We start from the raw sequence: 11,422 nt of genomic DNA, 5'->3' as shown, positions 1-11,422 counted from the left end.
TATATAATCGTCACCATAATCGTTTTGATGTTCCTTTTCCATGCTTGAATGAAGCAGATAGAATTCATTGAAATAGGTTTTCCACGACCAGATGCTCTTTTTGTTCCTATCCTTCACCTATTTCCAAGTAAGGTAACATTTTCACAGAAATCAAAAACAAAGGAGATCACTTCTCTGATGCTGACACACATTTGAGGTTATCACAATACAATGTCGAGACATTGACACACACACACCCATCCATCCATCCATCCATCCATCCATACATACATATGATAATTGTTTAGTTCCAAGAAATCCACTCACAAGGCATTAGTCAGCCTGGCGCTATAGCAGAAGACACTCGACCAAAGTTCTGTGCTGTGAAACTGAATCCAAGACCCTATGGTTCACAAGCAAGTTTCTCAACTACTCAGTCATTCCTAATATGAAATAGCAAATATATAAGTAGACTAACGTCAACCACACTCTCTGAGTGGTTGGCGTTAGGAAGGGCATCCAGCTGTAGAAACTCTGCCAAATTAGATTGGAGCCTGGTGTTGCCATCCGGTTTCACCAGTCCTCAGTCAAATCGTCCAACCCATGCTAGCATGGAAAGCGGACGTTAAACGATGATGATGATGATGATGATGACTACAAAGCAGAAAATAAAACCAAATAGTAGAGCGAAACCTTGGTTGTACTGGCCTGTGGGCAGTTAGAGACAGGATAATGGGTTTAGTAATATAACACTGCAGGGTAATACAATCACAGTTGAACATAGTTCACCAGAGGAAATTTCTCATCAGTAAAGTTTAACTGTGATTATGTTGTCTTCTAGGAACTCTAACATTGCTGCAGAAAAAAAGAAAAGGAAAAAAGCTAGGGCTGTAATTAAATTGCTTCTGTTGAGTCAATTACTATGTTAATCATTTGTAATTGATATAAAAATGTTATTTGTCTACTTCACATTGATTTTTCTTCTTTATCTACTGGAATTTACAAAAAAAAAAGAAGAAAAGAAAGAAAGAAAGATAAAGTAAAGAAAGGATGATCAAGGCTGGTATAGCTTTGATCTAATCTACTTAGACAGTGAAGGTATTTGGCTTAATGGTTAAGGTATTCAGCTCAATATCACAGGGTCCTGAGTTCAACACCTGGTTGAGTAAGACACTTTATTGCATGTTTCTTCTGTCCATTCAGCTAGCAAAAATGAGTTGTATCTGTAATTCAAAGGGCTAACCATGTCACATTCTGTGTCACTCTGAATCTCTTTGAGAAATTGTCATGTGTATGGTTGCCTGTGAAGTGCTCAGTCACTTGCATGTTAATGTCACGAGCAGGCTGTTCTGTTGCTCGGATCATGTGCCAGTATTTTTAATCTGCCTAGGTTCAGTCCTTGTGGTAATGTGGTCGCTTATGTACCTCAATGACCTTAGAGTTATGCCATGCTGGACATGTCAAAGTATAGTGGCCTGACTAATATGGACTACATTGATATTTGCAGAGGACCAACACCTCTACCTAGAAAAGAACAAAGTTACAGAAGCATCAACGACAATTCAAATATATATGATCTAGGAAAGGAAGGCATTCTTCCAGCGAATCATAAATAGGAGACAATGTATAGATCAAAGATGAGAACATTGGAAAAAAGTTGTAGATGACCTACATTCCAATATGGAGTGAAGTGCTTAACAGAACAGACTAGTCTACTTGTAACTAAATACCAACAAAGCACATAGATTATTTACTACTAAAATACTTAATGAAATATTTATAGAGGAGTTCAAATTCCGCCAAGGTCGACTTTCAGGGTCGATAAATTAAGTACCAGTTACACACTGGGGTCGATGTAATCGACTTAATCCCTTTGTCTGTCCTTGTTTGTCCCCTCTATGTTTAGTCCCTTGTGGGCAATAAAGAAATAAGAAATATTTATATAGGATTTGCATCCAAGATCTTTGAATGTAGAAGTACATGCCCAAGAGGAGGATTTCACTCACCTTCCTAGCACTTTCTAATGGTCGAAGATGAAGGAGATGTTTTGCTCAGGATAGATAGCCTAGAAGTTGTGGAATACAGCCAGCCAGCTAACACGAGGTGCCACAGGGTCCAGGAGGTGGAGGGAGAATAATGTAGTATGTGGATGTATGGTGCGGGGTAGTTATAGTAAGGTAGTGGTCAGACAACCTGATAGGTGCAGAGATGGCTATGTTCTGGTAGCAATCGAAGGTATTTGGAGTGTTTGCGTATCAGTCAATGTTGCATGTAGATGATGAAACTAGTTGATGTTGTCAGTTAAGAATTCTAAAAGATTTGGTTTCTGCACCAGTCATATCAATATGAGATGAGTGTGAGAACCAAGAAAAGTTGTGAGTATTAGTATTAAAGTCATCAACAATGATGACCTTAGAGAAGAACGAAGTGATTTTGACCCTGAGTTCTTGAAAGTCCTTCTTGCAAATGTTCAGATGTGTGAGTGGAATCTACATATGTACAGATATCACCTTTTGGTACATGGAAGAATGTCCTTATCATCATTTTTTTTAAAGTCTACTTTTCCATGCCTACATTGGTCAGACAGAGTTTATTGAGGCATATTTTCTACAGTATTTGCTTTTCATGTTACCAACCCCACACCTGTTTCCAACCAAGGTATTTCTCTTGGCCAGGCATTGTTTTTGCAGAATATTGGAAATGAATGGCACTGTCTGGATGAAAGTGACCCTCATTTACATCATGCTGTGTCAAGACAAGGAGACACAAACATGCACGCTCACTCACTCACTCAGTCACTCGTGCACACACACACATACACACACAGACAGGGGTTGAGGGTCTTTCAGTTTCTATCTATCAAAGACACTCACAAGACTTTGGTTGATCTAGAGCTATAATAGAAGACACTTGCCCGAGGTGCCATGCAGTGGGACTGAACCTGAAACCATGGAGTTGGGAAGCAAACCACTTAACCACACAACCATATTTGCACCTAATTATTTATTAACTTTATAGTTTCCATTAATTACAGGTAAAGTTTTTATTAATTAAAATTATAGTTTCTATCACTTAACAATAACAATTCTATTAATGAAAATAATTAGTTCCCTTATTTTAATTAAAGTTACTGGCCCTGTGCTCATTAATGTCTCAGCTTCTATTATTTCTCTCTTGATTGTCATGAACTTTTTCCAACCAACATTGCCGTCTGTTTTTATTTTTATGATAACATTCATTGATCCATGTTTAAATACTATCGTGTCCTATGTTACTCAAAACCCTGGCCTAGTTTGAAACTACTTTCTGTTCTCACTTCATTCTGTCCCACCTTCCTTCATTGAACAGATGTTACAAAATGATAGTTTAGATAACTTATCAGTTTATGATCTGAGGTACCCATTAATGGGTGATCAATATCATTGACTTTTAACAGTATTTTTTTTTTAATAATAATATAGGTGTGGCTGTGTGGTAAGTAGCTTGCTTACCAACCACATGGTTCCGGGTTCAGTCCCACTGCATGGCACCTTGAGCAAGTGTCTTCTACTATAGCCTCGGGCTGACCAAAGCCTTGTGAGTGGATTTGGTAGATGGAAACTGAAAGAAGCCCATCGTATATATATATATATATATATATATATATATATATATATATATATATATATATGTGTGTGTGTGTGTGTATATGTTTTTGTGTCTGTGTTTGTTCCTCCAACATCGCTTGACAACCGATGCTGGTGTGTTTACGTCCCCGTAACTTAGCGGTTCAGCAAAAGAGACCGATAGAATAAGTACTAGACTTCCAAAGAATAAGTCTTGGGGTACATTTGCTCGACTAAAAGCGGTGCTCCAGCATGGCTGCAGTCAAATGACTGAAACGAATAGAAGAATAAAGAGTAAAGTAGGAAGGGTAGCAGTGTACCTGGTTTTATCTACAGGTCCTCTATGACTGATGGTAAGGAAGGTAAGAAGAAATCATGATTGAGATGCTTGCAACAGAGTGGACTCCACTAAAGGCAACTGTAGACTAGGAGGCTGTACTAAACTGAGCACTGCTAACCTGGTATCAATAAAGCTGTTCATATTTCAACCTGTCCCTCATATATAAGTTTACTGACCCAATATCTGTTACAGGTATTCGGTTACTAGAGAAGATAAAATGTGAACAGAAATTCTCATTTTATATCTTAATTAAATATTCAAATGACTTGGGTTGTGTTTTAGTCTTCCTCGTTATAATGATTTGTGTTTGTTGTTATTTAAGTGCAAGTCAACTCTTATGAAGGAAATCTATGAGCAAAGGTTATGTTAACCATGACATTCAGTGGCTGAATTACATTATTACATCATGTCTCTTTTTTTCTTTCTTAAGACAGTAGGGTATAAACTGCGAAAGATTTGCTGATATTTCTAGCTAGTTCAGAGACCACATAGAAGTCTCCTTCGTTTTCTCCCCTCTCCAATCCACTGCTGGCATTCTCACCAATACTCACCCTTTTGTATCTTGAGATTCTTTGGCATCTTGTCACTACCATCTCTGTCTTTTTTTCAGCTACTTTCATCCCCACAATGTGGGGTAGCCATGTATATACTCTAATACAAGACACCTGTACTTGTCTCTTTATTATACTTTCACCTCTCAACACCTGGTTTAAAGCCATCTCAGCCTCTCTCAAATACCCTCCTCCATCACTCAGTCACTCTTAATTAAGGGGCTTTTTCTGTCTTTTCTCTTGCAAGTTACTTTGCAACCTCATCAGTGCTGGTGGCACGAAACAAAAAAGCACCCGCAGACAAGTGGGTGGCATTAGGAAAGGCATCCAGCTGTAGAAACCATGCCAGAGCTGACATTGGACTCAATGCAGTCTTGCAGCTTGTCAGATCTTATCAAACCATCCAACCCATATCAGCATGGAAAAGGGGCATTAAAAGACGTTGATGATAATGAAACAATTTGAAAGAGACTTTCTATTGATTCGCAAAGAATTGGTTACAAGTGGTTGTAGATTGCTATTCTTTCTGTCTAATTCAATACTTGCCTTTGTTCTTTCTTGTGCTCTTGTTACTGCCAAACTTCACCAATCTTTGCTTACACATTCTTATTACCCATCGAAACAATGTCAAATTCATTACAAAATCAATAATGCTCAAAAGTCTAGACAAAAATATTGAGTGTTCAAGGATATAAGTAATCTCCTCATATTGATTTTTTTCTGTTTTTTTTTTTTTTTTTTTAACATTATACACATCTGCTACATATATTGGGTTGTTAGATAAATTTGTTTGTTTGTTGGGTTTTTTTTCTACTCGGCACTCCATTGTCGTATGTCTGAAAAGAGGTAAAATTAATTCAAATTTTGAAAAATGATAAACAAAACTTGTAGAGGAAGAATAGAACTACAAAAAGTAAATGATAATAAATAAAATAAATAAATAGGCACGAGCATGACTGTGTTGTAAGAAGCTTGCTTCCCAACCACATGGTTCCGGGTTCAGTCCTACTGTGTGGAACCTTGGGCAAATGTCTTCTATGACTTAGGACTGACCCAAGCCTCATGAATGGATTTGGTAGGCGAAAACTGAAAGAAGCTAGTCATATATATATATATATATGTGTGTGTGTGTATTTTGTGTCTGTGTCTGTCTGCCACCACTGCTTGACAATTGATGTTGGTGTGTTTATGTCCCGTAACTTTGCAGTTCAGCAAAAGAAAATGATGGAATAAGTACCAGGCTTTAAAAAAATCAGTCCTGGGGGTCGTTTAATTCAACTAAAAATTGTTCAAGGTGGTGCCCCAGCATGGCCACAATCTGATGACTGGAACAAGTAAAACATAGAAATAAAAGGTAATTGAAATAAATAAAACACTACTGTGAAGTATATTTTCCACCTAAATGTGGCAGTCCCATAGGGATGATGCTACTGTTGTTTATAGCCCCAGGAAGACATCTCCTCCAGCTGGCTAATGACACACTTTTACTCTTTTATTCTTTTACTTTTTCAATCATTTGACTGCGGCCATGCTGGAGCACCACCTTTAGTCGAGCAAATCGACCCCAGGACTTATTCTTTGTAAGCCTAGTACTTATTCTATCAGTCTCTTTTTGCCGAACCGCTAAGTTACGGGGATGTAAACACACCAGCATCGGTTGTCAAGTGATGGTGTGGGGCCAAACACAGACACACAAACACACATACATACATACATATATATATATATATATATATATATATACACACATGTATACGATGGGCTTCTTTCAGTTTCCGTCTACGAAATCCACTCACAAGGTTTTGGTCAGCCCGAGGCTATAGTGGAAGACAATTGCCCAAGGTGCCACGCAGTGGGACTGAACCCGGAGCCATGTGGTTCGTAAGCAAGCTACTTACCACACAGCCACTCCTACGCCTGATTAGTATTTGCGAAGGGAAATTATTGTTCCCATCTCTAGCCTAACGTGATACACACAGACCTGAGTTTCTAGCTAGTAACCCATCATGAGTGTGTGATAATCACCAGCTAGCGATGAGAACTCGTTCTAAACGCAAAAGACTATATGCTTTTTCCAGTGATAAATGAAACACTATGATAAAAAATACTTTTCCTGTTAATTAAATAACATTGCAAAGAATTAAAATATATGGAAAACAAAGAACAAATGAATTTATCTGACCATCCATACTTTTCTTCCTTATCTCTTAGCAGCCTACATGTGATTCTCTTGTAAACCCTTAATTTATATTACGATCACCATATGATGAAACCCTTACCTACTCCTTTTGTGCATACCAATGTCATGATACCCCAGATGGTAGCCAAATACTGTCCCCTTTCCTATTAGCTAAAACTTTTGTCTTTGTTAAGTTCATTCTTGTAGTTCTCTGTTCTATGTTTTTGACTTTGTCTTCTTTTTTTTTTTTTTTTACTTTTTACTAGTTTCAGCCATTAGACTGCGGCCATGCTGGGGCACCACCTTGGAGAATTTTTAGTTGAATGAATTCACCCCAGTACTTATTTTAAGCCGGATACTAATTCTATTGATCTCTTTTGCTGAACCATGAAATTATGGGGACATAAACTCACCAGCACTGATTGTCAAGCAGTGGTGGGGGATAAACACAGATACAAAGGCACACACACACACACACACACACACACATATATATTTACATATATAAATATATAATTTTAGAGAAAAGAACCAAAGTTCATGAATTCATCCATGAAAATCCAGTCACATATAGAAAAAATTAATAAGTAAATGCACGATAAATAAGTATAATACAATACAAAGTAAAAATCCATTATTTTATTATCATCATCATTATTATTATTATTATTATTATTATTATTATTATTATTATTATTATTATTATTTTATTATCATTATTTTATGATTTTTACTTTGTATTTTATTATACTTTTTTATCATGCATTTACTTATTAATTTTTTTCTATACGTGTCTGTGGATTTTCATGGATGAGTTCATGAACTTTGGTTCTTTACTCTAAAATTATATATCTATATATTTTATACTGTGAAACTTAATCTAATTTTAATTTTTGATAAATTGAATTTAATTGAGTTTTTACCTGTAAATTTGGGTTTTTATCCCTAATATTATTATTATTATACATATATATATTTATATATACGAGGAAGAGTCAAAAATTATATGCACTCTTGTTTTTTTTTTTTTTCAATATATTCGCACAAAGGCAAGGATAAACAAGTACGTCATTTTTCTATACATTCTCCTTCCTTTTCGATGCACTTGATCCAGCGGTACACAAGCTTGTGTATTCCCTCCAAGAAGAAGGTTTATGGTTGGTCATGCAACCATTTATGCACTGCTTCCTTCACATCTTCACCTGTAGGAAATCAATGGCCTCATAAACCAAAGCTGTCTGAAAATATGATAGTTGGAAGGGGTGAGACCTAGGTTGTAGGCAGGGTGTTTCAGCACCTCAAAACCCAACTGGTTAATGATTTCAACAGTCTGGGCAAACGTGTGTGGGTGTGTATTGTCATGCAACAACAAAACTTTCTTTGACAATAGGGTTTGGCATTTGGTGCAAATTGCTGGCTTCAGCTTGTTGGCCAGCAAAGCACGGTATCTTGCACTGTTGATCATACACTTTTGATCAGATCACTGCTCTTTGTTCTTTGGTGCACATTGATAGTGGAGCATCCATGCTTACACTGTAAAGCTAGAAAGAAAAATGGTGCTATCAGGCTCAAACTCGGTCACTTGACCACAATAGTACCAACTATAAGCATTTTGCATCAGTGGTTATATTTAATACTTTTTTTTGCTGTATTGTGTATTTGTTACATTTTGCATCTGTTATTTATTATTGATCTTATATAAAAATGAAGCTGTAGCCCTTAATTTGCTGCTTTCCTATACACAAACTGAGAAGATATCTTGCTGAACAGTTGTTATTTTAATGAGATACATTTTATAATCATCTGAAGAGACACATCTACACCGTCAGATACTCCTAAACCGGTTAAGTATTCCACCCATGAGAGATCGATGCTAGATGGGTCGAAATAATTGTAGTGATTAATAAACATTCTCATATCCCCCATCTTCCTTATTAATCAAATACCTAATGAATATTGTGAAAGTGAATGTGCTTTACCAGTAAGCTACCAGGTGTATACCATACAATTTATTATCTAATAATAATAATAATAATAATATATAATAATATATATATATGGAACAGGGACAACTGACGAAGGGGTATACTCTTTATGTTGCATGTCTCGTTTCTCTGTTTTTATCATTGTTTGAAAAATGTTCGTTTTCTATGTTTTGTTTTTTTTTTGTTTTTGTTTCTTACTGTATTTAATGTTTTTATTGATGTCCTGTACCCATATATGCATGTATGTACATATATGTATGGATATATGCATATATTTATATATTATTTATATTATATATATATATATATATATATATATATATATATTTTTTTTTTTTTCTTTTAAGTATTTTATTTAAAAATTTTACTTTTGTATCTATTAATTTTTCATATATAAATATATCTTATAGGCAACTGAAAAATCCAGAAACAGGAATTGATGTCTCTGTACCAACATATGAGGAAATTCCAGGATTACTAACTAAATCAGTGGAATACCAAGTTACTGTGGTAACAAATCTGGCAATATTCAAATCTCCAAAGCATAAAGAATCTGACATTGTTCAGTTTGTGGTAAGTTAATAAAATAGACCAGATTATCAACATAATCTATACAAATTGTACTGCTACTGCCTTCACAAAAACAATTTAAATTAGAAATTAACCTGTTCAATCTCTAATGTGGTGCTCCAGCATGGCCACTGTCAAATGACTGAAACAAGTAAAAGAATAAAAGAATATTCTGCTTTGAATCATTGCAGCATGGGTGGTCATCTTGGTTTTTTTTGTCATCTCTTCTGTAAGGCTCAACATCTTGAAATCAGTCTTCAGTACTTTGTCCTATGTCTTCCTGGGCCTCTCTTTAACATGAGCCCTGTCCACTTTAAGTCATTGGCATTTCTCTATGCAATTGTCTTCATCCATACATATCACATGACCGAACCAGTGCAGTCTTTTTTCTTGCACATGACATCTTATTCCTCTTATGTCTAATTTTCTCTCAATACACTTGCAAAATAATTTTCAGATGTTGAGCAAACAAAGGACAGAGGACAGAGATGATAGGGGCTTTATTGTGCTTGAGAAAACCTGCCTTAGTAAAACTGAGAACATAAAGACACGAGATTTATGTCCATGCCCCTGGACACAATCTGTCTCTGATAAACCTTCCCCCCAATAACCCATCTTCCTAACACCTCCCTCATCCCCCCTACTCGTGTTCACCACCTGCTGTATTTCCCTCCCCTCTGACTCTTACTCTCCTGTCACACCTTGGTGGACCTAACTGCACACAAAGTGTCCCTGATGAATCTCTTCCCTACTACATATCGTCCTAACACCCCTTCTCTCTATTTGTATCCACTCACTACATTCCCTCCTCTACACATTACTCTCATTTCACACATCCACTTATCCCCACCACACACACCTTATTCAATCCTTGGTTCCCCTTCCCTTATATGCCCTTCCTCGTATCTTGAGTATAGCACCCCACCATCACATCTTCACCAGCTTTCTTCCACTCTCTATTTCCTTTCTCTTTCTCTCCTACCAAGATAGCCATATATCTCCAATGCCATTTCCCTCAATACTACCCCCTCTCCTCAGTCAAGGGGTCTTGTCTTGTAAGTTATTTGACGACCTCACTGCTATTGGTGCTACATAAGAAGCACCCAGTGCACTCTGCAAAGGAGTTTGGTATAAGGAAGGGCATCCAACTGCAGAAACCTGGTCTAAGCAGACAGTAGAACCTGTTGCAATCTTCTGACTTGCTGGCTCCTGTCAAACTGTCCAACCCATGCAAGCATGGAAAGTGGACATTAAATCATGATAATGATCACAATGATGATTTTATATATATATATATATATATATATATATACGTGTGTGTGTGTGTGTGAGAGAGAGAGAGTGTGTGTATGCATGCATACATGTATATATGTATGTTTGTGTGTGAGTATGTATATATGTTGGTATATATGTGTATGTATTTATGTATGAACATATGTATGTGTTCATGTGTAAGTGTGCAGGTATGTGTGTGTATATATATATGTGTGTGTGTGTGTGTGTGTGTGTGTGTATGTGTGTGCATGTATGTGTTCATGCATACATGTGTGTATGCATGCATACATGTGTTTATGTATGTTTGTGTGTGAGTTTGTATATATGTTGGTATGTATGCATATATATATATATATATATATGAATGAGAGTATGTGTGTGTTCATATGTAAGTGTGCCGGTACGTATGTATTTATCTGTGTGTCTGTGTGTGTGTGCACCAAAATAAAAGCAATTAAATCATGGGAACATATACTTGCTGTGCTGTCCTGGTTTAAATGTCATTACAAGGAAGTATATTCAGTCACATATATATATATATGTACATGTCACACCAATGCATACATCATCATTATTCTAGTTTTGCGTCTCCAAGCTAGAATGAGTTTGGTGGGTATGCTCCCACTAGTTGTAATCGTTCATTACCTGGTACACGCAGCGAAATCACCACCACCACCACCATAACTGACAATATTTGTGGTGTATGTCATTTATTTTTGGCATAGTTTTTATGACTGATGTTGTTCTTATCAGCCACTTGGCTGCATAGTCTGGGTCAATTTTATGGTACTGCTAGCACTCGAGAGGTTATCTGCAACAGGGTTAATGATTGAAAAGAATTTGTGTGTTTGTGTGTCTGCCTGTATAAACATACATTCTCTCTCTCATACACACACACACACACACTCACACACACACACACACACACATATACATAT

The 11,422-nt window shown here is 36.5% G+C and overlaps 1 protein-coding gene across 3 annotated transcripts in view; it reads left to right on the top strand.

Moving 5' to 3' along the window:
* LOC106873654 (HCLS1-binding protein 3) overlaps window positions 1-11,422 on the top strand; it is a 50,384-nt gene that overhangs the window by 18,278 nt on the left and 20,684 nt on the right. For all 3 annotated transcript variants that reach the window (XR_008266665.1, XM_052976104.1, XM_052976103.1), the window contains exon 2: window positions 9,050-9,212. Coding sequence is in view for 2 of the 3 variants with exons in the window: in XM_052976104.1 (XP_052832064.1) it covers window positions 9,050-9,212 (163 nt within the window). In the remaining variant the exon portion in view is untranslated. The remainder of the gene's footprint in view (window positions 1-9,049; window positions 9,213-11,422) is intronic.

Source organism: Octopus bimaculoides, chromosome 23 (assembly GCF_001194135.2).
Source record: "Octopus bimaculoides isolate UCB-OBI-ISO-001 chromosome 23, ASM119413v2, whole genome shotgun sequence".
In the NCBI taxonomy this organism is placed as follows: domain Eukaryota; kingdom Metazoa; phylum Mollusca; class Cephalopoda; order Octopoda; family Octopodidae; genus Octopus; species Octopus bimaculoides.
This window is presented reverse-complemented; position numbering and strand designations above follow the sequence as displayed.